Source organism: Coregonus lavaretus (assembly GCF_964263955.1).
Source record: "Coregonus lavaretus genome assembly, chromosome: 28".
NCBI classification, from domain to species: Eukaryota; Metazoa; Chordata; class Actinopteri; order Salmoniformes; family Salmonidae; genus Coregonus; species Coregonus lavaretus.
The window spans coordinates 1121639-1149461 of NC_140015.1; the positions used below are offsets into that span (position 1 = coordinate 1121639).

General features: G+C 41.4%; 1 protein-coding gene across 2 annotated transcripts in view; it reads left to right on the top strand.

Moving 5' to 3' along the window:
* The window catches only part of LOC311104221 (SPRY domain-containing SOCS box protein 3-like), a 35718-nt gene extending 12996 nt beyond the window's left edge, over positions 1–22722 (top strand). For both annotated transcript variants that reach the window (XM_084145959.1, XM_084145960.1), the window contains exons 3-7: positions 1643–1820; positions 2089–2276; positions 2640–2742; positions 19491–19616; positions 20662–22722. In XM_084145959.1, coding sequence (XP_084002085.1) covers positions 1643–1820; positions 2089–2276; positions 2640–2742; positions 19491–19616; positions 20662–21071 — 1005 coding nt within the window. In that variant the 3' untranslated portion in view covers positions 21072–22722. The remainder of the gene's footprint in view (positions 1–1642; positions 1821–2088; positions 2277–2639; positions 2743–19490; positions 19617–20661) is intronic.
* The last annotated feature ends 5101 nt before the right edge of the window (positions 22723–27823 follow it).

The window sequence follows — 27823 nt, forward strand, 5'->3', positions numbered from 1 at the left end:
GAAAGCTCATGCATTGTTTAAAAATGGCCTTTTTGCCTTTGTGCAGATTGCCATGTCTCATTTTCGATTAATTGGAAATGATATTTTGTAATTGGTTGCACCAGATCTTATTTAGGGGCTTCATAGCAAAGGGGGTGAATACATATGCACGCACCACTTTTCCGTTATTTATTTTTGTAGAATGTTTTTTAACAACTAATTTTTTCATTTCACTTCACCAATTTGGACTATTTTGTGTATGTCCATGACATGAAATCCAAATAAAAATCATTTTAAATTACAGGTTGTAATGCAACAAAATAGGAAAAACGCCAAGGGGGATGAATACTTTTGCAAGGCACTGTATCTCTCTTTTTCAAACAAGCATTGCAGAGCTGGCTACAATTTCAATTTCATCCTCCTGAAAAGAGAGAACAAACATTATGGCTGAACTCAAATGTGCTGGTTGATAAAATACCTGTATTTACGGGAAAGATGTTGGAAAAGGGTATTTTGTTTTTAAATGATATTGTAAATTTGAATGGTAGTTATGTCTTTCATGGAGTTATCAGAATTGTATGGGAAGGTTTGCACAATCCAAGATTACAACCAACTGATTACAGCATTACCCCAAAAATGGAGGAGGCAGTGGGAGAAGGTAGGGAACTGGTCTGTCTGCCCAATATAAAGGATCAAAACTGGCGGAGGAATAAATATAGCATAAATAGGAAAGTATACCAGTTTCATTTGTGGACCAGGATGTTGACAGCTGTGCTATACAGATTGCAAAATAGTTGGGAAGAGATTTCTGATGTACCAATTCCATGGTACAGGGTGTATGAGTTGATATATAAAACGACGCAAGGTTCAAGACTTCATGCTTTTCAGCTAAAATTATTAAATACAATCATCGAAGCTCTGCAGATTTTGTTGTGAGGATACAGAATCAATAGACCATTTATTTTGGTAATGCCCTCAGGTAGCCTGTTTCTGGTCTCAGGTTCAGGAATGGCTGAAAATGTATAACATTGATCTACATTGGTCTCGGATGGTTGAGGGGCAGCTCTTGGGGAACTGTGAGGGGGATCTTGGAGGGCTGGTGGCTTGGCGGTTGGGAGCTTGGGCCGGTGGCTGATGGATCGCTGGTTCGGGTCCCCGTTTTTGACCTTGTTGGAGATCTGTCGACGTGCCCTTGAGCAGGGCGTTGACCCTGGTTGCTTCTGGATGGGCGTCTGTTAGATGACTAATGTGATGTGGTTGTTGAGTGGCTTCACTGCAAGTATATTGTTTTAAATATTCAATAAATATATATATTTTTTAAAATAGGGTCCGTTTGTGACGGACGTAGACCAGGGGTGTCAAACTCATTCCATGAAGGGCAGATTGACTTCTGGTTTTTGTTATTTCCTTTCAATTTGTGTCCAATTTAAGACCTAGACAACCAGGTGAGGGGAGTTCCTAACTAATCAGTGACATAAGGCTAGTTGATCAATCAAGTACAAGGGAGGAGTGAAAATCCGCAGACAATTGGCCTCCCATGGAATGAGTTTTGACACCTGTGACGTAGAGGGTTCCATTGTGCCAGAAAAGCGGAGTCAAGCACAGCTGACATATTTGAGCACTGTTATGTACTGTTTGTAAATTGTGTTTGTGGCCTCTGCAGTACAGTGACTCAGACTCTGAGCCAGACTACCGGCCCGTGGTGCCACCGGTCCCCAGTGCCGTGCCCGTTACCGGAGAGTCGTACTGCACCTGCGACTCCCAGGCCGAGCCCAGCTACAACCCACGTCTCCAGGGCTTCCACCGCATCAAAGACTGCCACTGTGGAGAGGAAGACCAGGGTGAGGACGGGAGGGCCAGGGTGGGGAAACCAGGGTTGTGTTCAGAAGGGCACGCTGTAGCAAAATGTTTTGAAGTGGAAAATTAGTGTTTTGTTTTTGGTCAAGTTCAGGTAGTCCCTCCAGGTATTTCAGGTATTTCACACTGTTTCTGAGGGTTTTTTTCTGTTCCCAAAGTGAAACTCACCATTATTTGCTTATTAAAATATCTAAGTGTCTGAAATGTTGGAAGTCAACTGTCATTGGATCCACTGACGTCTTGACATTGCAGACTTCGACTGGGTGTGGGACGACAGTAACCGCTCCACGGCCACGTTGATGACCTGCGACAACCGCAAAGTCAACTTCCACACGGAGTACAGCTGCGGCACAGCAGCCATCAGAGGCTCCAAGGAGCTGGCAGATGGACAGCACTTCTGGGAGATCAAGATGACATCACCAGTGTACGGGACAGATATGGTGAGGCGCCGCCCATCATTACTCAGGAGACAGGATTGTGAGGATCAGTGGAGGCTGGTGTCACCTTAAATCGGCGGACGGGCACATTGTAATGGAATGAATGGAACGGTTTTCATTCATTCCATTCCAGCCATTACTATGAGCCTGTCTTCTGATTTCTCTCTTCACCAGCCTCCACTGCTGTGGGTTGGGGCTTAGGCTTGTAAAACCTTAGGAAGTTTAGTGGTTTCTCTTTCCTAAAGCTTATTTTGTGAACCTTTTGCATGTTGTGTGTTGGTGAGCATGTTGATGACGGTTCTATTTTGATGTTATGTGATTTAAGGTGAACATGTTGAATGACTCTTCTATGTTGATGTTGTGTAGATGGTAGGCATCGGAACCTGTGACGTGAACCTAGATAAGTACAGACATACCTTCTGCAGCCTGTTGGGGAAGGATGACGACAGCTGGGGTCTCTCCTACACTGGTAAAACCATATAATCCATCAGATAATCCTTATCACAAACAGACCTGGGTTCATTAAGTATTTGTTTTCTTTCACATACATTCAGCGTTTGATTGAGCCTGCCTGGAGTGGTGCCTGCTCTGCTGGACAAGGTTTTCACTTTTTTAGCTATCCCATTTGTACCAGGCAAGCTCAATCAAACACAGCTCAAAGTATTTAAAAAAAACAAATAATATTTGAACCCAGGCCCCTGATCACAAAACATATACAGTGAAATCATCAGCTGCAGTGTTAATCACCCAGTGTTACCTGTTTTGTTTTCTTTTCTTTAAAAAGAAAAGCTTCACAGTAGTAGTAGCTTCTAGTAGCTCCGATGCAGGGTTGTTAAACACTGCGGGGTACCAGTCAAAAGTTTGGACACACCTACTCATTCAAGGGTTTTTCTTTATTTTTTACTACTAAATAACACATCTGGAATCATGTAGTAACCAAAAAAGTGTTAAACAAAAAATATATTTTATATTCTTCAAAGTAGCCACCCTTTGCCTTGGTGACAGCTTTGCACACTTGGCATTCTCTTAACCAGCTTCACCTGGAATGCTTTTCCAACAGTCTTGAAGGAGGTCCCACATATGCTGAGCACTTGTTGGCTGCTTTTCCTTCACTCTGCGGTCCAACTCATCCCAAACCATCTCCATTGGGTTGAGGTCGGGTGATTGTGGAGGCCAGGTCATCTGATGCAGCACTCTTCTTCTTGGTCAAATAGCCCTTACACAGCCTGGAGGTATGTTGGGTCACTGTCCTGTTGAGAAACAAATGATAGTCCCACTAAGCGCAAACCAGATGGGATGGCGTATCGCTGCAGAATGCTGTGGTAGCCATGCTGGTTAAGTTTACCTTGAATTCTAAATAAATCACACAGGATCACCAGCAAAGCACCCCCACACCATCACACCACCACCTCCATTCGTTCACCTACTCTGCGTCTCACAAAGACACAGCGGTTGGAACCAGAAATCTCAAATTTGGACTCATCAGACCAAAGGACAGATTTCCACCTGTCTAAAGTCCGTTGATCTTGTTTCTTGGCCCAAGCAAGTCTCTTCTTATTATTGGTGTCCTTTAGTAGTGGTTTCTTTGCAGCAATTCGACCATGAAGGCCTGATTCACGTAGTCTCCTCTGAACAGTTGACGTTGAGATGTCTGTTACTTGAACTCTGTGAGTTTATTTGGGCTGCAATTTCTGAGGCTGTTAACTCTAATGAACTTATCCTCTGCAGCAGAGGTAACTCTGGGTCTTCCTTTCCTGTGCGGTCCTCATGAGAGCCAGTTTCATCATAGCACTTGATGGTTTTTGCAACTGCACTTGAAGAGACTTTCAAAGTTCTTGAAATGTTCCACATTGACTAACCTTCATGTCTTAAAGTAATGAATGACTGTTGTTTCTCTTTGCTTATTTGAGCTATTCTTGCCATAATATGGACTTGGTCTTTTACCAAATAGGGCTATCTTCTGTAAACCACCCCTACCTTGTCACAACACAACTGATTGGCTCAAACGCATTAAGAATGAAAGAAATTCCACAAATTAACTTTTAACAAGGCACACCTGTTAATTGAAAAGCATTCCAGCTGACTACCTCATGAAGCTGGTTGAGAGAATGCCAAGAGTGTGCAAAGCTGTCATCAAGGCAAAGGGTTGCTACTTTGAAGAATCTCAAATATAAAATATATTTTGATTTGTTAACACTTTCTTTGGTTACTACATGATTCCATATGTGTTATTTCATAGTTTTGATGTCTTCACTATTATTCTACAATGTAGAAAATATTAAAAATAAAGAAAAACCCTGGAATGAGTTTGTGTCCACATTTTTGACTGGTACTGTATATCTTTCTTTCCAATGGACACACGCAGGTGTTTGTAATCATGGCCGGCTATGGCACAATATCATTGGTCAATTTACAGATATCAACAATTTATTTAAAAAAGGCCTGAATGTATATCAAACAATCATAGATACAATTACAGAATACAGTGCCTTCAGAAAATATGAATACCCCTTGACTTATTCCACATTTTGTTGTTACACACAATACCCCATAATGACAAAGTGAAAACATGTATTAGACATTAGCTAATTGATGAAAACACAAATATGTAATTTACTTAAGTATTCACACCCCTGAGTCAATACATGTTAGAATCACTGTTGGCAGCGATTATAGCTGTGAGTCTTTAAGGGGTAAGTCTCTAAGAGCGTTGCACACCTGGATTGTTATTGTCCTGCTGAGAGGTGAATTTGTCTCCCAGTGTCTGTTGGAAAGCAGACTGAACCAGGTTTTCCTTTAGGATTGGATTTAATTGTCATTAGTTGTCAACGATCTACATAAAATACTCTAATGTCAAAGTAGAAGAAGAATTCTAACATTATTTTAAAATTAAGGAAAATAAAACATATATCTTGATTATTCAACCCTATGAGTCAATACATGTTAGAATGACCTTTGGCAACGATTACAGCTATGAGTCTTTCTGGGTAAGTCTCTAAGAGTTTTGCACACCTGGATTGTACAATATTTGCCCATTATTCTTTTTAAAATGATTCAAATTCTGTCATCAGTTGTTGATCATTGCTAGACAGCCAATTTCAAGTCTTGCCATATATTTTCAAGCAGATTTAACTGTAACTCTGACACTCAGGGACATTCAATGTCATCTTGGAAAGCAACTCCAGCGTATATTTGGCCTTGTTTTTAGTTAATTGTCCTGCTGAAAGGTGAATTTCTTTCCCAGTCTCTGTTGGAAAGCAGACTGAACCAAGTATTCCTCTAGGATTTTGCCTGTGCTTAGCTCTATTTCGTTTATTTTTTTATTTTTAACTTAAAGAATTCCCTTGCCGATGACAAGCATACCCATAACATGATGCAGCCACCACCATTCTTGAAAATATGAAGAGTGGTACTCAGTGATGTATTGGATTAGCCCTAAACATAATGCTTTGTATTCAGGACATAAAGTTAATTTCTTTGCCACCTTTTTTGCAGTTTTACTTTGGTGCCAAAACAGGATGCATGTTTTGGAATATTTTAATATTCTGTACAGGCTTCCTTCTTTTCACTCTGTAATTTAGGTTAGTATTGTGGAGGAACTACAATGTTGTTGATCCATCCTCAGTTTTCTCCTATCACAGCCATTAAACTCTGGACCTGTTTAAGTCACCATTGGCCTCATGGGAAATCCCTGAGCGTTTACCTTCCTGTCCGGCAACTGGGTTAGGAAGGATGCCTGTATCTTTGTGGTGACTGGGTGTAGTGATACCATCCAAAGTGTAATAACTTCATCATGCTTAAAGGGATATTCAATGTCTACTGCAAAAAACAAAGCAGAGCTCATGCCTTTTCATGCAACTTTTTTCAAATCATCATTAGTCGCATCATGCAGCCTTAGAATTAATTAGAAATCTAAACATATAGCCCAACATTTGTATCACAACTAAAGTTACATAACTCTAAATTAAGCATATAGGAGGACCTGTTTCTTTGTTAACCACTCAACACAGAATAGCTGCATGTGCTCACTCCCTCATCATTTTGGAGAAAATATCCTTTCTATTTTATTCAGCTATGTTCAATTGTATTAGTCATACTATAAAATAATGCCACGAAATTCTTAGCAAATCTTGTCTGCTAAATTAACAAGTGTAGCCCACAGCAATATGGCATAGCCAGATCAGGGCCTAACATAAGGACAACTCTGAGTATGCTATTCTGTTCTTCTGAAATAGACTACATTTTCTTCATATCAAGTTTGTTTAGACCTGTCTAAAATAGATCATGTATTTATTGTGATGGTGTAGGCTATATTACATGGATTTATTAGACTTTTTAAAATGTAGATGTTCCAAAGGTCTGCATCAGTGGCTTGTAGGCTATGCGTGGAAGGCAGGAGATGCTAAATGTGTTTGTTATTTACTGGTCAATTACTGTGAGACCGGCAGTTATTTGCTTGACAATCACCGGCTGACAAAATTTCATGACTGCAACAGCCCTAATTGGGCTTCTGAAGTTCCACTCTGCTGCGTTTGTTACCATGTGGGAGGTGGGAATTGACCAGTTGTAAAGTCGTAAATACCAGTTGGATGCATTATTTGATTTAAACTTGTGAGAAACACCGATTGGATAATGGCCAACAAGCTGTGTCAACCATAAACTACATGTACAGCCATCATGCTTGTAAACAAATTATAGAGTTAAAAAAACACAATAGATTGCTTTTAATAAATAATGTTTTGTTACATTGAACTGTCGACAATACTGTTAGAGGCCATTTCCTTAGTAGGTGACGTCAGAGGTCACCAACTGGGAGAAGTGAGTTCAATGTGTCAAATCGGAGGGCCTGTTGTCTGGACCTATGGCAGTCTCTATGGGGGTGCCACAGGGTTCAATTCTTGGGCCGACTCTTTTCTCCGTGTATATCAATGATGTCGCTCTTGCTGCTGGTAAATCTCAGATCCACCTCTACGCAGACGACACCATTTTGTATACATCTGGCCCTTCATTGGACACTGTGTTAACAAACCTCCAAACGAGCTTCAATGCCATACAACACTCCTTCAGTAGCCTCCAACTGCTCTTAAACACTAGTAAAACTAAATGCATGCTCTTCAATCGAACGCTGCTGGCACCCGCCCACCCGACTAGAATCACTACTCTCGACGGGTATGACCTAGAGTATGTGGACAACTACTGACCTAGAGTATGTGGACAACTACAAATACCTAGGTGTCTGGTTAGACTGTAAACTCTCCTTCCAGACTCACATTAAGAATCTCCAATCCAAAGTTAAATCTAGAATCGGCTTCCTATTTCGCAACAAAGCCTCCTTCACTCATGCTGCCAAACATGCCCTCGTAAAACTGACTATCCTACTGATCCTTGACTTCGGCGATGTCATTTACAAAATAGCCTCCAACACTCTACTCAGCAAATTGGATGTAGTCTATCACAGTGCCATCCGTTTTGTCTCCAAAGCCCCATACACTACCCACCACTGTGACCTGTACGCTCTTGTTGGCTGGTCCTCACTACATGTTCGTCGTCAAACCCACTGGCTCCAGGCCATCTATAAATCATTGCTAGGCAAATCCCCGCCTTCTCTTAGCTCATTGGTCACCATAGCAGCACCCACCCGTAGTCTGCGCTCCAGCAGGTATATCTCACTGGTCATCCCAAAAGCCAACACCTCCTTTGGCCGCCATTCCTTCCAGTTCTCTGCTGCCAATGACTGGAACGAATTGCAAAAATCTCTGAAGCTGGAGACTCTTATCTCCCTCACTAACTTTAAGCATCAGTTGTCAGAGCACCTTACCGATCACTGCACCTGTACACAGCCCATCTGAAATTAGCCCACCCAACTACCTCATCCCTATATTGTTATTTATTTTGCTCTTTTGCACGCCAGTATCTCTATTTGCACATAATCTCTTGCACATCTAGCATTCCAGTGTTGATACTAATTGTAATTATTTTGCACTATAGCCTATTTATTGCCTTACCTCCATAACTTGCTACATTTGCGCACACTGTATATATATTTTCTGTTGTATCTTTTTGACTTTATGTTTTGTTTTACCCCATATGTAACTCTGTGTTGTTGTTTTTATCGCACTGTTTTGCTTTATCTTGGCCAGGTCGCAGTTGTAAATGAGAACTTGTTCTCAACTGGCTTACCTGGTTAAATAGAGGTTAAATAAAAAAAATTAAAATAAAAGTGGGTGCTCAGGATGATAGGTGAGTTTCCCACCAGTAATTACTAGTTTGAGGGCCGTTCCAGTGGATTCTTCCCCAGTCGTATGTGGTAAATTCTCACTTGGTTACAAACGCACCATGACACTGCCTCTTTCAGTTCAGTGCCAGGGTCTGTAGCACGGTAAAGTGTAGCACTCCGGGGTAATTTGATGGGCTGTCACTGTTAAGTAAGCGCAACACAGGGTGCATTGGCCAAATCATTGAAAACTTTGGCTTTGGTTTGCTTATATAAAGCGGGGTACTAACTTTTTGCTGGAATGGGTGCAAATAGGGCTGTTACGGTGACCGTATCACACTGGTGGTCACGAGTCATGACGGCAGTCAAATTCCATGTGACTGTTCAGTCACGGTAATTAGTCTTCTCCAAGCTCTGATGATGGTCATTAGTAGCCTACCAAACTTGCACTCTGGTACTCAGCACTCTATTGTCCCTCTAATCACTCTGACATCAATGCAAATGTGATAAAACATATAATCAAACACGTCATGAGAGCCCATGTGCTCATGTTGCACAACATTTCTATAGGCTATGCAACTGCGTGAGAAAACAGTGAGTGATGGCCTCTATAAATAGAGGATCCCATCAGCTTTCTATAGGCTGCCTATGTCAATCTACTATTCCCCCATAGTACAAAAGTTGATGGGCTAGTGTTTTTGCTGTTCGTTAGAACTACTCATCTTGTTGACTGACAAAGTAAATGTCAACAGTTCTTCCAATATCTACAATCTGTGCCTCGGAATTGGATAAGGACGCACATAGTTGCGTACCAGGTGTCTTCACTTGTAGCCTTGGAGAAAGACCTGATCACGTGACGGCATTCACTAATAAGAATATAGCTATCTGAGAGAGCCATATGAGTGAGAGGTGCTTCGGAGCACACAGCCGGGAGAAGTGAATAATAATAATAATAATAATAATTATTATTATTATTATTATTATTATTATTATTATTATTATTATTATTATTATTATATTCAGCCCAAGGGCACAACGGCCACTGACCGCAAAGGGCATGTATTTTTTTAGGGGGCATTACGGCCACACAAAGGGGATGCCACCGGGAAATTCAAGGCATTATCAAGTGCTTGTCAAATTTGTGAATGAGAGACTGGTGAAATATGTGCAGCCTGTGCAAATAAAGCAGAGCTCATGCCTTTCATGCAACTTTTTTCATATCATCATTAGTTGCATCATGCAGCCTTAGAATGTATTAAAAATACAAACGTTGGGCTATGCAAAGTATTCAGACCCCTTCTCTTTTTCCACACTTTTTACATTACAGCCTTAATATAAAATTGATAAAATAAATAATTCTCATCAATCTACACACAATACCCCATAATGACAATGCGAAAACTGGTTTTTAGAAATGTTTGCAAATGTATGAAAATAAAAAAGGGATACCTTATTTACATAAGTATTCAGACCCTTTGCTATGAGACTCGAAATTGAGCTCAGGTGCATCCTGTTTCCATTGATCATCCTTGATGTTTCTACAACTTGATTGGAGTCCACCTGTGGTAAATTCAATTGATTGGACATGATTTGGAAAGGCACACACCTGTCTATATAAGGTCCCACAGTTGACAGTGCATGTCAGAGCAAAAACCAAGCCATGAGCTCGAATAAATTGTCCTTAGAGCTCAAAGACAGGATTGTGTTGAGGCACCAAAAAAGTTTGTCTGGTCTGATGAAACCAAGATGTAACGCTTGGCATTCAGGCCAAAGAGTTCAATCTGGAGGAAACCTGGCGCCATCCCTACGGTGAAGCATAGTGGTGGCAGCATCATTCTGTGGGGATGTTTTTCAGCGGCAGGGACTGGGAGACTAGTCAGGATTGAGGCAAAGATGAACGGAGCAAAGTACAGAGATCCTTGATGAAAACCTGCTCCAGAACGCTCAGGACCTCAGACTAGGGCGAAGTTTCACCTTCCGACAGGACAACGACCCTACGCACACAGCCAAGACAACGCAGGAGTGGCTTCGGGACAAGTCCCTGAATGTCCTTGAGTGGCTCAGCCAGAGCCTGGACTTGAACCCGATCGAACATCTCTGGAGAGACCTGAAAATAGCTGTGCAGCAACGTTCTTCATCCAACCTGACAGAGCTTGAGAGGATCTGCAGAGAAGAATGAGAGAAACTCCAAATACAGGGGTGCCAAGCTTGTAGCGTCATACTCAAGAAGACTCGAGGCTGTAATCTCTGCCAAAGGTGCTACAACAAAGTACTGAGTAAAGGGTCTGAATACTTATGTAAATGTGATATTTCAGTGATCTTTTTTTTTTTATTATTAGCAAAAATTAAACTTTTTGCTTTATCATTATGGGGTATTGTGTGGAGATTGAGGGGGGAAAAAACTAATTTATCAATTTTTGAATAATGCTGTAACCTAACGAAAAAGTATAGGGATCTGAATACTTTCTGAAGTCACTGTATCTACAGAAATAAGGATCCCACTTCTATTGCCTGTTTTGAGTGTTTGTTTAATAGCCTACTGATTCCGTGAGTACCAAGCCTCACGCAACCACGTCGGATAAACAATTTCACAAATTCAGCTGTTTTTCATCTTTGCTATGCTGTAATAAAGGCTTTACACTTTTTTTTCGTTAGAACAGCCTTTGATATTATTTGTAATTTATTTAGTGTTTAATACTGTTCCAAATTGTTCGAAATATTTATAATTATAACCCTCCTTTTTCTTGATCTCCTTATTGTTATTATTATTATTATGATGATCATTATTATAATAACGGTTATTATAATTAGTAGGCTTAGTATATAGCAGCCTTGTATAACCACCATCGAGGTGTAGGCCTAAGAGCGCATCCTGTTCAGTAATGCCGTAACTTACTTAGGCCTATATTTAATTAGTTATATAGGCTACTGTATCAATCAATCAAACAATCATTCATTCGTTCATCTCATCACATAGCATACGAGTCATTCATTTGTATTCATGAATTGAAATGCATTTTAGTTTTTAAATGAAATAACAAAGCGACCTTTGAATAATTAGTGTAAACAATGAATACACCGTTCCATTTCGGAAATTGCATTCACGAATGAATGCGGCTGTTTTTAGTCTTTGCTGTAACACAAAAAAAGTTTACATTCTCTGGTACGCTTATAATTTCTTTAGTGTTTACGTTGTTTATCTGTTTGGCGCAGATTTTGCTGTCACGCGTTAAGATGGTCGGAGTTTGTTATAATCCATTTATGATGCGATTATGATATGCTATAGGTCAGGCCCAATTGGTCACGTGCATGCAATTGTATACATGTCACATAAAGAGATCAAGGGTTGAGGGAATAGGGAATGTTTTTTCTAAACAAATGAGGGATTTCGGTAACAGTAACTTTCAGTCAGAAGGCTGCAATTATGTTGCAGCTTCAGCAACATGGACAGCGCGATAAACACTGTTGATGTTCTGTGGTGGTCGCTGCAGCAGGGAGGAGAGAGACAACGGGTGCTAGTCAGTCACTCGCTGGCATATTTTTTAACACAGAGCAGCAAGTCTTAGCCCGGCCCAATCAAATCAACTGCTGTCGTACTCCCTCTAGTCATTTGTGAGTCTTTTATTATATCATCAAACAGTGCGCTTAAATCATCAGACAAGCTCAGTGGAAATAGATTATTTGATTAAAACACGTAGGATGTGTATATAAATGGAAAAATACATGTAAAAAATGTGTTTGTTTTTTTGGTCGGGACTGCTATACACTGTTACATCCCTGTGGATTGATGAGGAACTGAAAGATTGTATGGTTGAGAGGGATGAGGCAAAAGGAATGGCAAATAAGTCTGGCTGCACAGCCGATTGGCAAACGTACTGTAGATTGAGAAATCATATGACTAAACTGAACAAAAGAAGAAGAAATTGTACTATGAAACAAATAAATGATATTAAGAATGATAATAAAAAGCTTTAGAGCACCTTAAATGAAATTTTGGGCAAAAAGGCAAACTGCTCCATAATTCATTGAGTCAGGTTCATTCATCACAAAACCCACCCACTGATATTGGCAACTACTTTAATTATTTTTTTCATTGGCAAGATTAACACATTTAGGCATGACATGCCAACAACAAATTCTGAACCTACACATTAATGCATAACTGACCAAATTATGAAAGACAAGCATTGTAATTTTGAATTCCATAAAGTGAGTGTGGAAGAGGTTTCCTTTTCTGTGCGCATGAGCAACAGAACTCTGTTCTGTAACATCTGCATTTCACATAAACTCGTCACTCTTTTCTACCCAAACCGTGACATCCCTCCCAGACTCCTGTCTCACCTTGGCAGTTGGGATCACCGTCTGTTGGCTCTGTTCTGGTTTTTCTGCGACGATGTTCAGGCATCGGAGGTGGAGGCTCGAAGTCAACATCACAATCAGATGAAGACTCGGCAACATCGATTTCAAGCTCAATATCCGATCCTCCATCCAACTCCAACTCATCTAAATTCTGCAGCATTTGCAATGCGCGGTCAAATTATTTGCTGCTGATAAATAGGCATAACAAACTAATCATTACACTATTGTCTAAATTAAATCAACCTCTTCACCCTACTTTATCATTGTTGGGCTTATTTAAATTAAATTGTGGTATGGTGCACAATTATCGTCCATTCAGCCATTTGCATTCAATGAGGAGAGAGCGAGAAGAATTAGCACCTGGCTGCGTACCAACGTCCTACAGCACATTGTCTTGGCAGGTTAAGTTGGGAATAGGTGTGAAAAACAGCTAAAAAGGCTCAATACTTTTCTGTTTGTATTTCAAAAGTCTGACAGATGAGCAGTGTAAAATACAAACATTTAGGAAAAGTCAGGGAAGGAGCAGGACAGCTTTTTTTGGGGCATATTTTTTATTTATTTCCAAAATCAAACATCAGTGGCCATTGGCCTATGGCAGTTCTAGTGTTAATGGAAGCTTTCCAACATAATCCAGATAGTTAGGCATTCCCCAGGGCAGCTGTCTAGGCCCCTAACTTTGTTCAATCTTTTCTAATGCCCTGCCACTGGTTCTGAGTAAAACCTGTGTCTGTATATGCTAATTACTCAACACTATACACGTCAGCTACCTCAGCAAGTGAAATCACTGCAACACTTAACAAAGAGCTGCAGTCAGTTTCAGAATGGGTGGCAAGAAATAAGTTAGTCTACATATTAAAAAAACTAAAAGCATTGTATTTGGGACAAATCATTCACTAAGGCCTAAACCTCAACTAAATGTGGAAATTTAGCAAGTTGAGGGGACTAAACTGCTTGGAGTAACCCTGGATTGTAAACTGTCCTGGTCAAAACATATTGATGCCACAGTAGCTAAGCTGGGTCTGTCCATAATAAAGCGCTGCTCAGCTTTCTTAACATCACTATCAACAATGCAGGTCCTACAGGCCCTAGTTTTGTTGCACCTGGACTACTGTCGAGTTGTGTGGTCAGGTGTCACGAAGAGGGACTTTTACAATTGGCCCAGAACAGGGCAGCACGGCTGGCCCTTAAATGTACACGGAGAGCTAACATTAATAATATGCATGCCAATCTCTCCTGGCTCAAAGTAGAGGAGAGATTGATTTCATCACTACTTGTATTTGTGAGAAGTATTGACATGCTGAATGCACAAGCTGTCTGTTTAAACTACTAGCACACAGCTCGGACACCCATGCATACCCCACAAGACATGCCACCAGAGGTCTCTTCACAATCCCCAAGTCCAGAACAGACTATGGGAGGCGCACAGTACTACATAGAGCCATGACTACATGGAACTCTATTCCACATCAAGTAACTCATGCAAGCAGTAAAAAGATTAAAAACAACAGATAAAACATCTTATGGAACAGCAGGGACTGTGAAGACACACACACACACAGGCACAGACACACACATACACACATACATACTCATTATGGGGTATTGTGTGTAGCTTGATAAGAAGGGGGGGGGGGGAACAATCAATTTTAGAATAATGCTGTAACCTAACAAAATGTGGGAAAAGTGAAGGGGTAAATCCCAGCAACAAATAAATGTGTAGTCTGGTTTATGGACACATCTACGACCAGGAGCTAAAATTTCTTGGGAACAGAAATATTTAAAGATTGGGATGCCATGAAATTAGATTTTATATATGGCCACTCCTCCCCCTTTCTGTAATTTGTCACATCTAAATACGTTATCGTTTATTTTGATGTCTTTATCAGAGACATAACCATTGAAACATGTTTCTGAGAGAACCAGAATGTCAGGACATGAGTCATGTACATACAGTGCATTCGGAAATTATTCTGACCCCTTGACTTTTTCCACATTTTGTTACATTACAGCCTTATTCTAAAATTGATTTAAATTGTTTTTTCCCCCTCATCAATCTACACACAATACCCCATAATGACAAAGCAAAAACAGGTTTTAAGAAATGTTCGCAAATTTATAAAAAATAAAAACAGGAAATATTACATTTACATAAGTATTCAGACCCTTTACTTAGTACTTTGTTGAAGTACCTTTTGGCAGCGATTACAGCTAAACGCTTGGCACAGCTGTATTTGGGGAGTTTCTCCAATTCTCTGCAGATCCTCTCAAGCCCTGTTAGATTGGATGGGGAGCGTCGCTGCACAGCTATTTTCAGATCTCTCCAGAGATGTTTGATCAGGTTTGGGCTCTGGCTGGGCCACTCAAGGACATTCAGAGACTTGTCCCGAAGCCACACCTGTGTTGTCCTGGCTGTGTGCTTAGGGTCGTTGTCCTGTTGGAAGGTGAACCTTCGCCCCAGTCTGAGGTCCTGCGCGCTCTGGAGCAGGTTTTCATCAAGGATCTCTGTACTTTACTCCGTTCATATTTCCCTCGATCCTGACTAGTCTCCCAGTCCCTGCCGCTGAAAAACATATCCATAGCATGATGCTGCCACCACCAAGCTTCACTGTAGGGATGGTGCCAGGTTTCCTCCAGACGTGACACTTGGCATTGAGGCCAAATAGTTCAATCTTGGTTTCATCAGAACAGAGAATCTTGTTTCTCATGGTCTGAGAGTCTTTAGGTGCCTTTTGGCAAACTCAAAGCTGGCTGTCATGTGCGTTTTATTGAAGAGTGGCTTCCGTCTGGCCACTCTAGCATAAAGGCCTGATTGGTGGAGTGCTGCAGAGATGGTTGTCCTTCTGGAAGGTTCTCCCATCTCCACAGAGGAACTCTGGAGCTCTGTCTGAGTGACCATCGGGTTCTTGGTCACCTCCCTGACCAAGACCCTTCTCCCCCAATTGCTCAGTTTGGCCGGGCGGCCAGCTCTAGGAAGAGTCTTGGTGGTTCCAAACTTCTTCCATTTAAGAACGATGTAGGCCACTGTGGTCTTGGGGACCCTCAATGCTGCAGACAGTTTTTGGTACCCTTCCCCAGATCTGTGCCTTGACACAATCCTGTCTCGGAGCTCTACGGACAATTCCTTTGACCTCATGGCTTGGTTTTTGCTCTGACATGCACTGTCAACTGTGGGACCTTTTATATAGACAGGTGTGTGCCTTTCCAAACCATGTCCAATCAATTGAATTTACCACAGGTGGACTCCAATCAAGTTGTAGAAACATCTCAAGGATTATCAATGGAAACAGGATGCACCTGAGCCCAATTTCGAGTCTCATAGCAAAGGGTCTGAATACTTATGTAAATAAGGTATTTCTGTTTTTGCTTTGTCATTATTGGGTATTGTGTGTAGATTAATTAGGATATTTTTTTATTTAATCAATTTTAGAAATAAGGTAATGTAACAAAATATGTAGAAAGTCAAGGGGTCTGAATACTTTCAAATACACTGTATATTCAGCACGACATTCATGTGAGCATTATAATATGATTACACAACCCAAAATGAATGTGAAATGTACTCATAACTTGACAGCAATATATTTAGACTACTTCACGTTTGCCTGGGCTTGCTAGCAGTAGCCAGCCAGTAGCACTGGGAAGTGAAGTGCAGTCTGGGAATCGTAGTATGCTGTGTAAATTCCATTGTATTTCTATGGTGTGTAGACTATTGTAATATTCAAGCTTCAGAAATGAGCTTAATTTTTTTCTTCTTTATTTTGAACTAAACTATTCATTTAATACATAAAATGATTTAGCTATAATGAATCATAGGTCTAATGAATGTCATTTGACCCAATATTATTGCTATAGTTGAGCAAATTAACACTATGGATCAAATTACATTTTAAAACAGTTTAGATGTAAATGTAAAATAATTTTGTCTGCTCTGAGTCTCCGATATGGTTTTGCATAAACCTTGAAAGTATTCTTCTGTTATTTAATATGGTCTTTTATTTTTGCGAGCATAAAGGCATTTAGCTCGTCTGGTAGGCTCGTGTCACTGGGCAGTTCGACTGGGTTTCCCTTCGAAATCCTTGATAATTTGTAAGCCCTGCCATGTACATATGGTCACTGTGGGGACAACATTGTCGATGCACTTATCAATGAAGACGGTGACTGATGTGAGAAACTCCTCAATGCCATCGAATGAATCCCGGAACATTTTCCAGTCTGTGCTAGCGAAACAGTCCTGTAGTTTAGCATCCGCTTCATCAGACCACTTCCGTATTGAGCACATCACTGGTACTTCCTGTTTGAGTTTTTGCCTTGTAAGCAGGAACTAGGAGGATATATTTGCCAAATGGAGGGCAAGGGAGAGCTTTGAATGCGTTTCTTTGTGTGGAGGTGATCTAGTTCCACAGGTGACATGCAGGTAGAAATTCGATAAGACAGATTTCAGTTTTTCTGCATTAAAATCACCAGCCACTAGGAGCGCCGCCTCTGGATGAGCATTTTCTTGTTTGCTTATGGCCCTATACAGTTTGTTGAGTTCAGTCATAGTGCCAGCATTGGTTTGTGGTGGTAAATAGACAGACATTAAAAGCTCTCTTGGTAAATAGTATGGTCTACAGCAGGGATCATCAACTAGATTCAGCCATGGGCCTATTTCTTTATTGAGCGGATGGTCGGGGGGCCGGAACATAATTGCAAATTAACCGCAAGAAGCCCAAACAGATATGTTGTTTGACTAAAACAATCATTTCAAACCTTGCTTACATTTCTTTACGATCACGTGTCTCTATTTTGCTTGGGAATACTTGGGAACAGAGTTCTTAAATTAAAATAACTTGGAGCTGATTTCTTGGTGTTTTTAGTCTTATGTCCAACAACAAAAAAATATATACTTTTTTTTTGGCTCAGAAAACTTTAGGGGCCACATTAAACCACCCACGGGCCAAATTAGGCCTGCGGGCCACCAGTTGGGAACCCTGGTCTACAGCTTATCATGAGGTATTCTAACTCAAGCGAGCAGAACCTCGAGACTTCTTTAATATTAGAGATTGTGCACCAGCTGTTGTTAACAAAAAGACACACACCTCCCCCTTTGAGCTTATCCGATGCTGCCGTTCTGTCCAGCCGATACATAGAAAAAACCACTAGATGTGTATAAACCCTGGCCTTGTTCAGCCAGGACTGAGAAACATATAGGATATTACAGTTCTTCAGGTCCCGTTGATGGGATAGTCTCAAAACTGAGCTCGTCCGGTTTGTTCTCCAGTGATTGTACATTCGCCAATAGAACAGAGGGTAGAGGCGGTTTATGTACTCACCAATGTAGTTTCGTCAGGGAGTCGGCACGTCGGCCTCTCTTACGCCGCCACCACCTTTTTCCGAGTCTCAGGGATTAGGGCCTGGTCCGGGTTGAACAGGATGGCCTGCGCCTCCAACTCGTTGAAGTAGAAATCTTCATCCAAATCTAGGTTAGTGATCGCTGTTCTAATGTCCAGAAGTCATAGGAAACGATGGCTGAAACATTATGTACAAAGAAAGTTAAGATCAGCGCAAAACAAAACACTAAATAGTAGTTTGTCAGGAGCCCGTAAAACGCCTGCTGTCCATTGCAGTGCCGTTCTTCTGCCAGGAGCTAATGACTTACCGAGACTGATCTCAGAATGTGCCAATGTTTGTGAATTATTCCTTTTATTTGTTCCGAGCATTTTGAGTAGCGCTTAGTAATAATAATTATTTTTGCGAGACTGTCCTAGAAAGAGATCACGTCTCTTTGTTTTGGATTTTCTCGATGGCAGTATTGATCTGACCATTTATTGAATTTTCTTTGCCATCTGTGTTTCTTTTGCTAATTCTTTTGATTCTGTAGAATTGCCTGTAAAAACTGTTTTTCAAGGGACGGGGGTGACAGCTATCAGCCCTTAGCAAACTGTTATGATCAGTGGGTTTCTTGTAAAGATCTGTGTATAGGACATTAACCTCACAAATAAGCGTGTCAGATGTGATAATTAATTAATCTTTGGTGCTCCGAACAAGAGTTAAAGGGATACTTCGGGATTTTGGCAATGAAGACCTTTTATCTACTTCCCCAGAGTCAGATGAACTCGTGGATATCATTTTTATGTCTCTTCGTCCAGTATGGTTTTGACTAGAAAGAATACAGCTTTTGTCAAATTTGACTTTTCGTAGCAGGTTAGGAGAATTGGGTTAAGGTTAGCTAAAATGCAAAAAAACAAACATTTGATGTCAATTTGACAAAAGCTGTATGAAGGTAGGTCGTTTCGCGAGCCAATGCTGACTGGAAGTCTACAGGATATGCAGCTGTTCCCATTGACTTCCAGTCATTGCGCTAGTTGGCATTTGATGATGAGCTAACTGGAATGGAAAATTCAGTGGAACAAAGATATCAATGTACCATTTCCAAATAATAATGTTGGGCAATTTATTTTTATTTTTTGAGAGGGTTGAGAATTGACTGTTTCTCCATGTAACCCACATACAAAGTAGCATAATTAGGAGCCATAGGTGATCCCATAACAGTACCCTTCATCTGGATAAAGAAATAGTTTTGAAACATGAAATAATGATGTATGTGTGAGCCTGTTTTGTTTTGCCCTTATAATAATAATGCTAATATGGTCATCTTCTTCTAGGTCTGTTGCATCATAAAGGAGACAAGGTGAACTTCTCGTCACGTTTCGGCCAGGGCTCCATCATCGGAGTGCACCTGGACACATGGCACGGAACACTCACCTTCTTTAAGAACCGCAAGTGCATAGGTAATTACAGGGGTCACAGGTCAAGGAGACCAGGTGGGCAGTGTTGGGAAGTAGTGATTTACATATAGTTCAACTAGTAATTTAATTACGTTTTGCAGTAGCTTGGTGGTAGTTGAACTAAATTCAAATCTTGGTAGCGTTTTCAGTGGTTAATTACTTTTTTGCCATGTAGTGTTGTAGCTAACTACTGGAACTACACACTACTTTTTTGGCTAAAAGATAAGAAAATATGGGTGAAGTAGGCAAGAATTTACTTTCTTTTACGGCATCAGACATGCCTAATTCTCACTTGAAACAGTTTTTGTTATTAATAGGCTAAATTACACATTCTGTTAACATTTGACTGTTGCAATTTGTAGTCTGACATTTCAGATGTAGATATAATTTATCACAAAGTAGTTTGGATGCAGTGAACTACTTTTTCAAAGTAACTTTAGTTAAGTAAACTATATTTTTCTTAAAGGAAAGTTACACTCAAAAACTATCTTTTGGTATTTGCTTGATTAGTCCATTGTTGATATAGTCCCAAAATGTTTGCATGCCAGCAATCAGGTTACAGAAATACTGCCGGTAAGATCGTTTTTGGGTGGAGTATTCCTTTAAGGGTAGCTTAACTTCCTCCAGTGTGAAGTAATTGGTAGCTTGGTAAACTATATTTTCAGGGTAGCTTCCCCAATACTGCATATTAGATGGGTGGTTGGGCAGTATGTAACTAGATGGGCATTAGGGGCCAGTTTCCCAGACACTGTTTAAGCTTAGTCCTGGGCCACAATGCATGCTCAATGGAAAATCTCCATTCAAAGTGATTTCTAGTCCAGGACTAGGCTTGATCTGGGATGGGAAAACCGGCCCTATATATCACTTCTAGACCTAATTAACATGGAACCTACCTAGGATTTCTCATATTCCCCCTCTGCATGTACCCAGCTAGTTACCCAGGTGCTGCGCCTAGCCATTTGCTTGTGTGTGACGCTGGGTAATGTGACAGCAAATGGATCCATTTCCATTCTAAACTGGACAGTAAAGTGTATATTCTATTCTGCAGGAGTGGCGGCTACGGAGCTACAGAACAAGCGTTTCTACCCCATGGCGTGTTCCACAGCAGCCAAGAGCAGCATGAAGGTGATCCGCTCCTGCTTCACGCCCACCTCCCTGCAGTACCTGTGCTGTGCCCGCCTCCGCCAGCTCCTCCCAGAGCGCCCAGACACCCTGAGCGTACTGCCGCTGCCCCCTGGCCTGCGCCACCTGCTACACAATAAGCTGGGCTGGGTCCTCAGCCTCAACAACGGCCTCTTAGGGGCCCCAGCGGGGGAGGAAGGGAGAGGGGGGGCCTCGGGGTCTGACTCGCCCCCTGTGCCCCCCTTGGCTGGGGCCTTGTCCTCTGAAAGTGATGACTCTGAGGGGTGTTCGTCGGACCGTGAGGCGTGTCAGAGGAAGAGATGTCGTTGGACGTGACGGGAATCCGACGCGACCCCCAATATAAACACATGGGGTGCATCCTAAATGACACCCTATTCCCTATATAGTGCAATACTTTTGACCAGGGCCCATATGGCTCTGGTCAAAGGCCCATAGGACTCTGGTCAATAGGGTGCCATTTGGATGCAGCCATGAACTGGACTGGATCCCTGCCCCCTCCCTGAGACACACTCAAGTTATAACCCCTTACACACACACACACACACACATACGCACGCACACGTTACCGTTAATGGGTGATCCCAGGACCTGGGGACAGTGTTGTGGGAACATTTTAATCAAGATCAAACAAATGTGGCACTAAGACCTATGGCCAAACTTCAGTGTACATTAACAGTATATGCAACAACAATGATGACATGGAATCAATGAAAAGAGAACAAGTGCAGCATTATGTGGATTGTCACCACGCTTTCTCCTTGTACATGAAAGGTTGGTTGGATTGCTATAGGAGTGGCCCAAAAGGCCCTATTTTAAGTTATTTTTTAGCTGACTGAATTGTCACAATTCTCTAAGACATTTATTTGTTACTTTTTTCTTCCCTCTTTGATGTGCCTTTGTCTGGTCCTGGCACGAAAATCCAAACAATCCATGTTACATTATTAATGCAAGGCGTAAATAAGACAAGACTCGCCTTCCAAATTGGACATTTTCTAAATAGGAAAAAAGGCCTGCTTAGGAGGTGGTCTTGGTCAGATTTCTTGCATGTAAAACATGACATTCAACAACTATCCTAGCTGGAAGACCCGTCCCTAGATCAATGTCGATGGAGTCTGTCTGTCCAATGGTTAAAGTGATGCAAATTTGGCGAGAGCTTGCGTTTGTTTGTCAGCAGCTGTTCTCTTCTGAAATCATAACTTCATTAGGCTGCCATTAACACTGGAATTGAATCAAAGTTTTGGAAAATCTATGGGAAAATGTCTGTTCTTGCTCTGCAAGAATACACAGTTCAAGTAATCAGTTTGACAGTTTTGAATACTTAGTGAAACAAAGTTATTTTGTTGTTAATCAACAGATTGGTTTCGGAGCAGGAACAATGTTTATTATTTTATTTAGATCAGCTTGACAATGTATTTCCCTGAATTATTTTTGTCATATCGTCACCAGACATGGCATCAACCTGTTTTTTGTGTGTTTTTTTAACTAGATGTTTAAGGGGGGGGGTTCTGATTTGTTCCACTCAATACTGCTGTCATATTAGATGGGTTGGGGGAGTGATGACTGTTACACATACACTCTGTTGAACTGTGTGTTGTCACCCACCGTTCTTATACTGACCTTCCTGTAATGCTCTCCTTTATGGTTGACTCATTGTGTCTGTTAGTCAGACAGACCGTTGGTTTTGTTGTCAAGTGCATTTCAAATCAAATCGAATCAAGTTACATTTTATTTGCAACATTCGCCAAATACAACAGGTGTAGACATTACAGTGAAATGCTTACTTACAAGCCCTTAACCAACAATGCATTTATTTATTTTTAAATAAAAAAGTAAAAAAATTAAGCAAATAACTAAAGAGCAGCAGTAAAATAAAATAACAGTAAGGAGGCTATATACAGGGGGGTACCGGCTAGTCGAGGTAATTGAGGTAATGTACATGTGGGTAGAGTTAGTGACTATGCATAAATAATACAGTAGCAGCAGCGTAAAAGAGGGGGATGGGGTGGGGGTGGGGGGGGCAGTGCAAATAGTCCAGGTAGCCATGATTAGCTGTTCAGGAGTCTTATGGCTTGGGGGTAGAAGCTGTTGAGAAGCCTTTTGGACCTAGACTTGGCGCTCCGGTACCGCTTGCCGTGTGGTAGCAGAGAGAACAGTCTATGACTAGGGGGGCTGGAGTCTTTGACAATTTTGAGGCCCTTCCTCTGACACCGCCTGGTATAGAGGTCCTGGATGGCAGAAAGCTTGGCCCCAGTGATTTACATTTACATCATTTAGCAGACGTACTGGGCCGTACGCACTACCCTCTGTAGTGCCTTGCGGTCGGAGGCCGAGCAGTTGCCATACCAGGCGGTGACGCAACCAGTCAGGATGCTCTCGAAGGTGCAGCTGTAGAACTTTTTGAGGATCTGAGGATCCATGCCAAATCTTTTCAGTCTCCTGAGGGGGAATAGGCTTTGTCGTGCCCTCTTCACGACTGTCTTGGTGTGTTTAGACCATGATAGTTCGTTGGTGATGTGGACACCAAGGAACTTGAAGCTCTCAACCTGTTCCACTACAGCCCTGTCAATGAGAATGGGGGCGTGCTCAGTCCTCTTTTTTTTCCCTGTAGTCCACAATCATCTCCTTTGTCTTGATCACGTTGAGGGAGAGGTTGTTATCCTGGCACCACACGGCCAGGTCTCTGACCTCCTCCCTATAGGCTGTCTCATCGTTGTCGGTGATCAGACCTACCACTTTTGTGTCATCTGCAAACTTAATGATGGTGTTGGAGTCGTGCCTGGCCATGCAGTCATGGGTGAACAGGGAGTACAGTAGGGGACTGAGCACGCACCACTGAGGGGCCCCCGTGTTGAGGATCAGCGTGGCAGATGTGTTGTTACCTACCCTTACCACCTGGGGGCGGCCCGTCAGGAAGTCCAGGATCCAGTTGCAGAGGGAGGTGTTTAGTCCCAGGATCCTTAGCTTAGTGATGAGCTTAGAGGGCACTATGGTGTTGAATGCAGAGCTGTAGTCAATGAATAGCATTCTCACGTAGGTGTTCCTCTTGTCCAGGTGGGAAAGGGCAGTGTGGAGTGCAATAGAGATTGCATCATCTGTGGATCTGTTGGGGCGGTATGCAGATTGGAGTGGGTCTAGGGTTTCTGGGATAATGGTGTTGATGTGAGCCATGACCAGCCTTTCAAAGCACTTCATGGCTACAGACGTGAGTGCTACGTTGGTTGGAACCCCTGTGCATCCAATGTTTGGGCTGCAGACAGTGTACTGAAGAAAGGCAAAAGGGGTAGAAAAGGGGTGTCCACATATTATAATATAAATATAATATCTGTGTGTTATTATTTGACTGTACAATGTTTATTTGATGCATCAAAGCATTCAGAAAGTATTCAGACCCCTTGACTTTTTCCACATTTTGTTACGTTACAGCCTAATTCTAAAATTGATTAATTTGTAATTTTTTTCTACACACAATACCCTAAAATGACAAAGCAAAAACAGGTTATGAATTTTAGCAAATTTATAAAAATTAAAAGATCACATTTACATAAGTATTCAGACCCTGGAGCAGGTTTTCATCAAGGATGTCTCTGTACTTTGCACCGTTCATCTTTCCCTCGATCATGACTAGTCTCCCAGTCCCTGCCGCTGAAAAACATCCTCACAGCATGATGCTGCCACCATGCTTCACCTTAGGGGGGATGGTATTGGCCAGGTGATGAGCTGCCACCACCAAGCTTCACTGTAGGGATGGTGCCGGGTTTCCTCCAGACGTGACCTTGGCATTCAGGCCAAAGAGTTAAATCTTGGTTTCATCAGACCAGAGAATCTTGTTTCTCATGGTCAGAGTGCTTTAGGTGCCTTTTGGCAAACTCCAAGCGGGATGTCACGTGCCTTTTACTGTGGAGTGGCCACTCTACCATAAAGGCCTGATTGGTGGCGTGCTGCAGAGATGGTTGTCCTTCTGGAAGGTTCTCCCATCTCCACAGAGGGACTCTGGAGCTCTGTCAGAGTGACTATTGGGTTCTTGGTCACCTCCCTGACCAAGGCCCTTCTCCCTCGATTGCTCAGTTTGGCCGGGTGGCCAGCTCTAGGAAGAGTCTTTGTGGTTCCAAACTTCTTCCATTTAAGAATGATGGAGGCCACTGTGTTCTTGGGGACCTTCAATGCTGCAGACATTTTTTGGTACCCTTCCCCAGATCTGTGCCTCGACACAATCCTGTCTCGGAGCTCTATGGACAATTCCTTCAACCTCATGGCTTGGTTTTTGCTCTGACATGCACTGTCAACTGTGGGACCTTATACATACAGGTGTGTGCCTTTCCAAATCATGTCCAATCAAGTGAATTTACCACAGGTGGATTCCAATCAAGGTGTAGAAACATCTCAAGGATGATCAATGGAAACAGGATGCACCTGAGCTCAATTTCGAGTCTCATCGCAAAGGGTCCGAGTACTTATGGAAATAAGGTATTTCTGTTTTTTATTTTTAATACATTTGCTAAAATTTCAAAAAAACCTGTTTTCACTTTGTCATTATGGGATATTTTGTGTAGATTGAGAATTATATATATATTTTTTTATCCATTTTAGAATAAGGCTGTAATGTAACAAAATGTGGAAAAAGTGAAGGGGTGTAAATACTTTCCAAATGTACTGTATAAACCGGATATATCAATGGATCTTCTATGTAATGTTCATACTGTATGTATAGTCCTTTATTCTTGTCTTTCTCTCCGATAATGTATATCTAAAGCATGGCCTTTAACTGAAACTAAGATGAATAGGTGAAATATGCACAGAACTAAGGCTGTATTGGCAATGTTTTTTTAATGTAGAAAATAATTGGAGGATCATGGTGCTTTTTGCTTTTCTTTTTTCCCTTGGTTCAAACAAATGTTTGTAATCTTTAATAATCCTTTACATTCAGTATTATCTTCTCTGTTAAGATGTATATTGTTAATGCAACCTATGTTTGCATATCATTGGTTTGCACACAAATGTTCCTCCAGGAACTAAGGATTAAGTAAGTAATGTTTGCGTATGTCTGTTGGTCTAAAGAACCTACAATGGCACCTTGGTATATCAACATCAAATAAAATACAAATGAAAACCTTTCTTTGCTAATCAAAACAAATGCCACTTTCAGAGTACAGACAGCGGTATCAGTTGAGGCAGCTCTGGCAATACAAAATACATTTTCGTGATCTGAAAATCATATTGACAATAACATTCTACTGGTATTCATCTTTGTAGTCGCTTCCCAACCTAGCAGGTGACATCACAACTGAGATGGCCATAGATACGTGAAAGGAGTCAATGGAATGCAGACCGTTTCATTGCCCAGATTGGCGCACATTCAGCAAATCTGATCTAACAAAGTGAATATTCTTCAAATCCGTCATGATTTATGTATTGTAATAGGCCCGCAGTGGTTACCTAAGCCTTATTTGGATATATTTGTCTGTTTTCGCTGCATAACATTTAGAAGTTGTCCCTTTTCAGGTTTAGAAGAAGTGACTACTAAATGCTAACTCCTGGAAATATCTGACATATCTAATTTACATAAGTATTCACACCCGAGTCAATACTTTGTAGAAGCACCTTTCGCAGCTATTACAGCTGTGAGTCATCTTGGGTAAGCTTAGAAGCGCTTTCCACACCTGGGTTGTGCAATATTTCCCCATTTATTCTTTTCAAAATTCTTCAAGCTCTGTCAAGATGTTTGGGAGCATGGCTAGACGGCAATTTTCTTGCCATAGATTTTCAAGCAGATTTAAGTCAAAACTGTAACTTTGCCACCCAGGAACGTTCACTCTCTTCTTGGTAAACAGCTCTACGGACAATTCCTTCGACCTCATGGCTTTCTTTTTGCTCTGACATGCACTGACAGGTGTGTGCCTTTCCAAATCATGTCCAATCAATTGAATTTACCACAGGTTAACTCCAATCAAGTTGTAGAAACATCTCAAGGATGATCAATGGAAACAGGATGAGCTCAATTTCGAGTCTCATAGGAAAGGGTCTGAATACTTATGTAAATGTGATATTTCAGTTTTTTTATTTGTAATACATTTGCAAAAATTTATAAACAGTTTTTGCTTTGTCATTATGGGGTATTGTGTGTGGATTGATGAGGGGGGAAAACAATTTAATCAATTTTAGAATAAGGCTGTAATGTAACAAAATGTGGCAAAAGTCAAGGGGTCTGAATACTTTCCAAATGCACTGTATTTTATTTAAATTCCAATATAATTTTTCTGTATGGGATACAGAAGCTGTGACTACAACACAGTATCAAAGACAGTACAGTATGTTTAGAAACTGTGACCATATGATATGATCCTTGTCACAACACACAGGACAGGTGAAATCTTGCACTGGGAGAGATTGTCTATAAGCCATTTTTTCCTTCCCCATCCAATTCCACGTTAGCTACCTGTGTAGCTAACCCATAGACTTAGATAGACATCGCATCATTGCATCTGTCCCATTATGGTGTCTTTGAGAGCATGGGCCACAGATTATCCATTATATCACGTGTCAAACTCATCTCACGGAGGGCCGAGTGTCTGCGGGTTTTCCATCCACCCTTGTACTTGATTGATGAATTAAGGCCACTAATTAGTAAAGGATCTCCCCTCACCTGGTTGTTTTAAGTCTTAATTGAAAGGAAAAAACTAAAAAATGCAGACACTCTGTCTTTCGTGGAATGAGTTTGTCAGCCCTGCATTATATTGACCAGATACTCAAGTGGCTGTTCTAACAATGAAAATAAATGTATTTAAAGATTGAAGGCAGTCTGGAGCAGTGTTGCCAACTCCTCAGTAAGGAAAGTAGCTATTGGCTGTCCTAGAAGTCGCTAAATGACGTCATCACCTAATTTGTATAATTTTTTGGTATACAATCTAAATGGACTAAAACAAAATAAGGGCGGGATCAGCCAGCGGCGGCTTCCCGCATGCGCGATTCATTTGCAGTCTGGACGCGGAGGGGTGTATTTCAACAACTCGTCTCTTCCAACTTGTTAGGCAATCACATGTACCTACGGGGGAAGGATGGCCAGCCACACA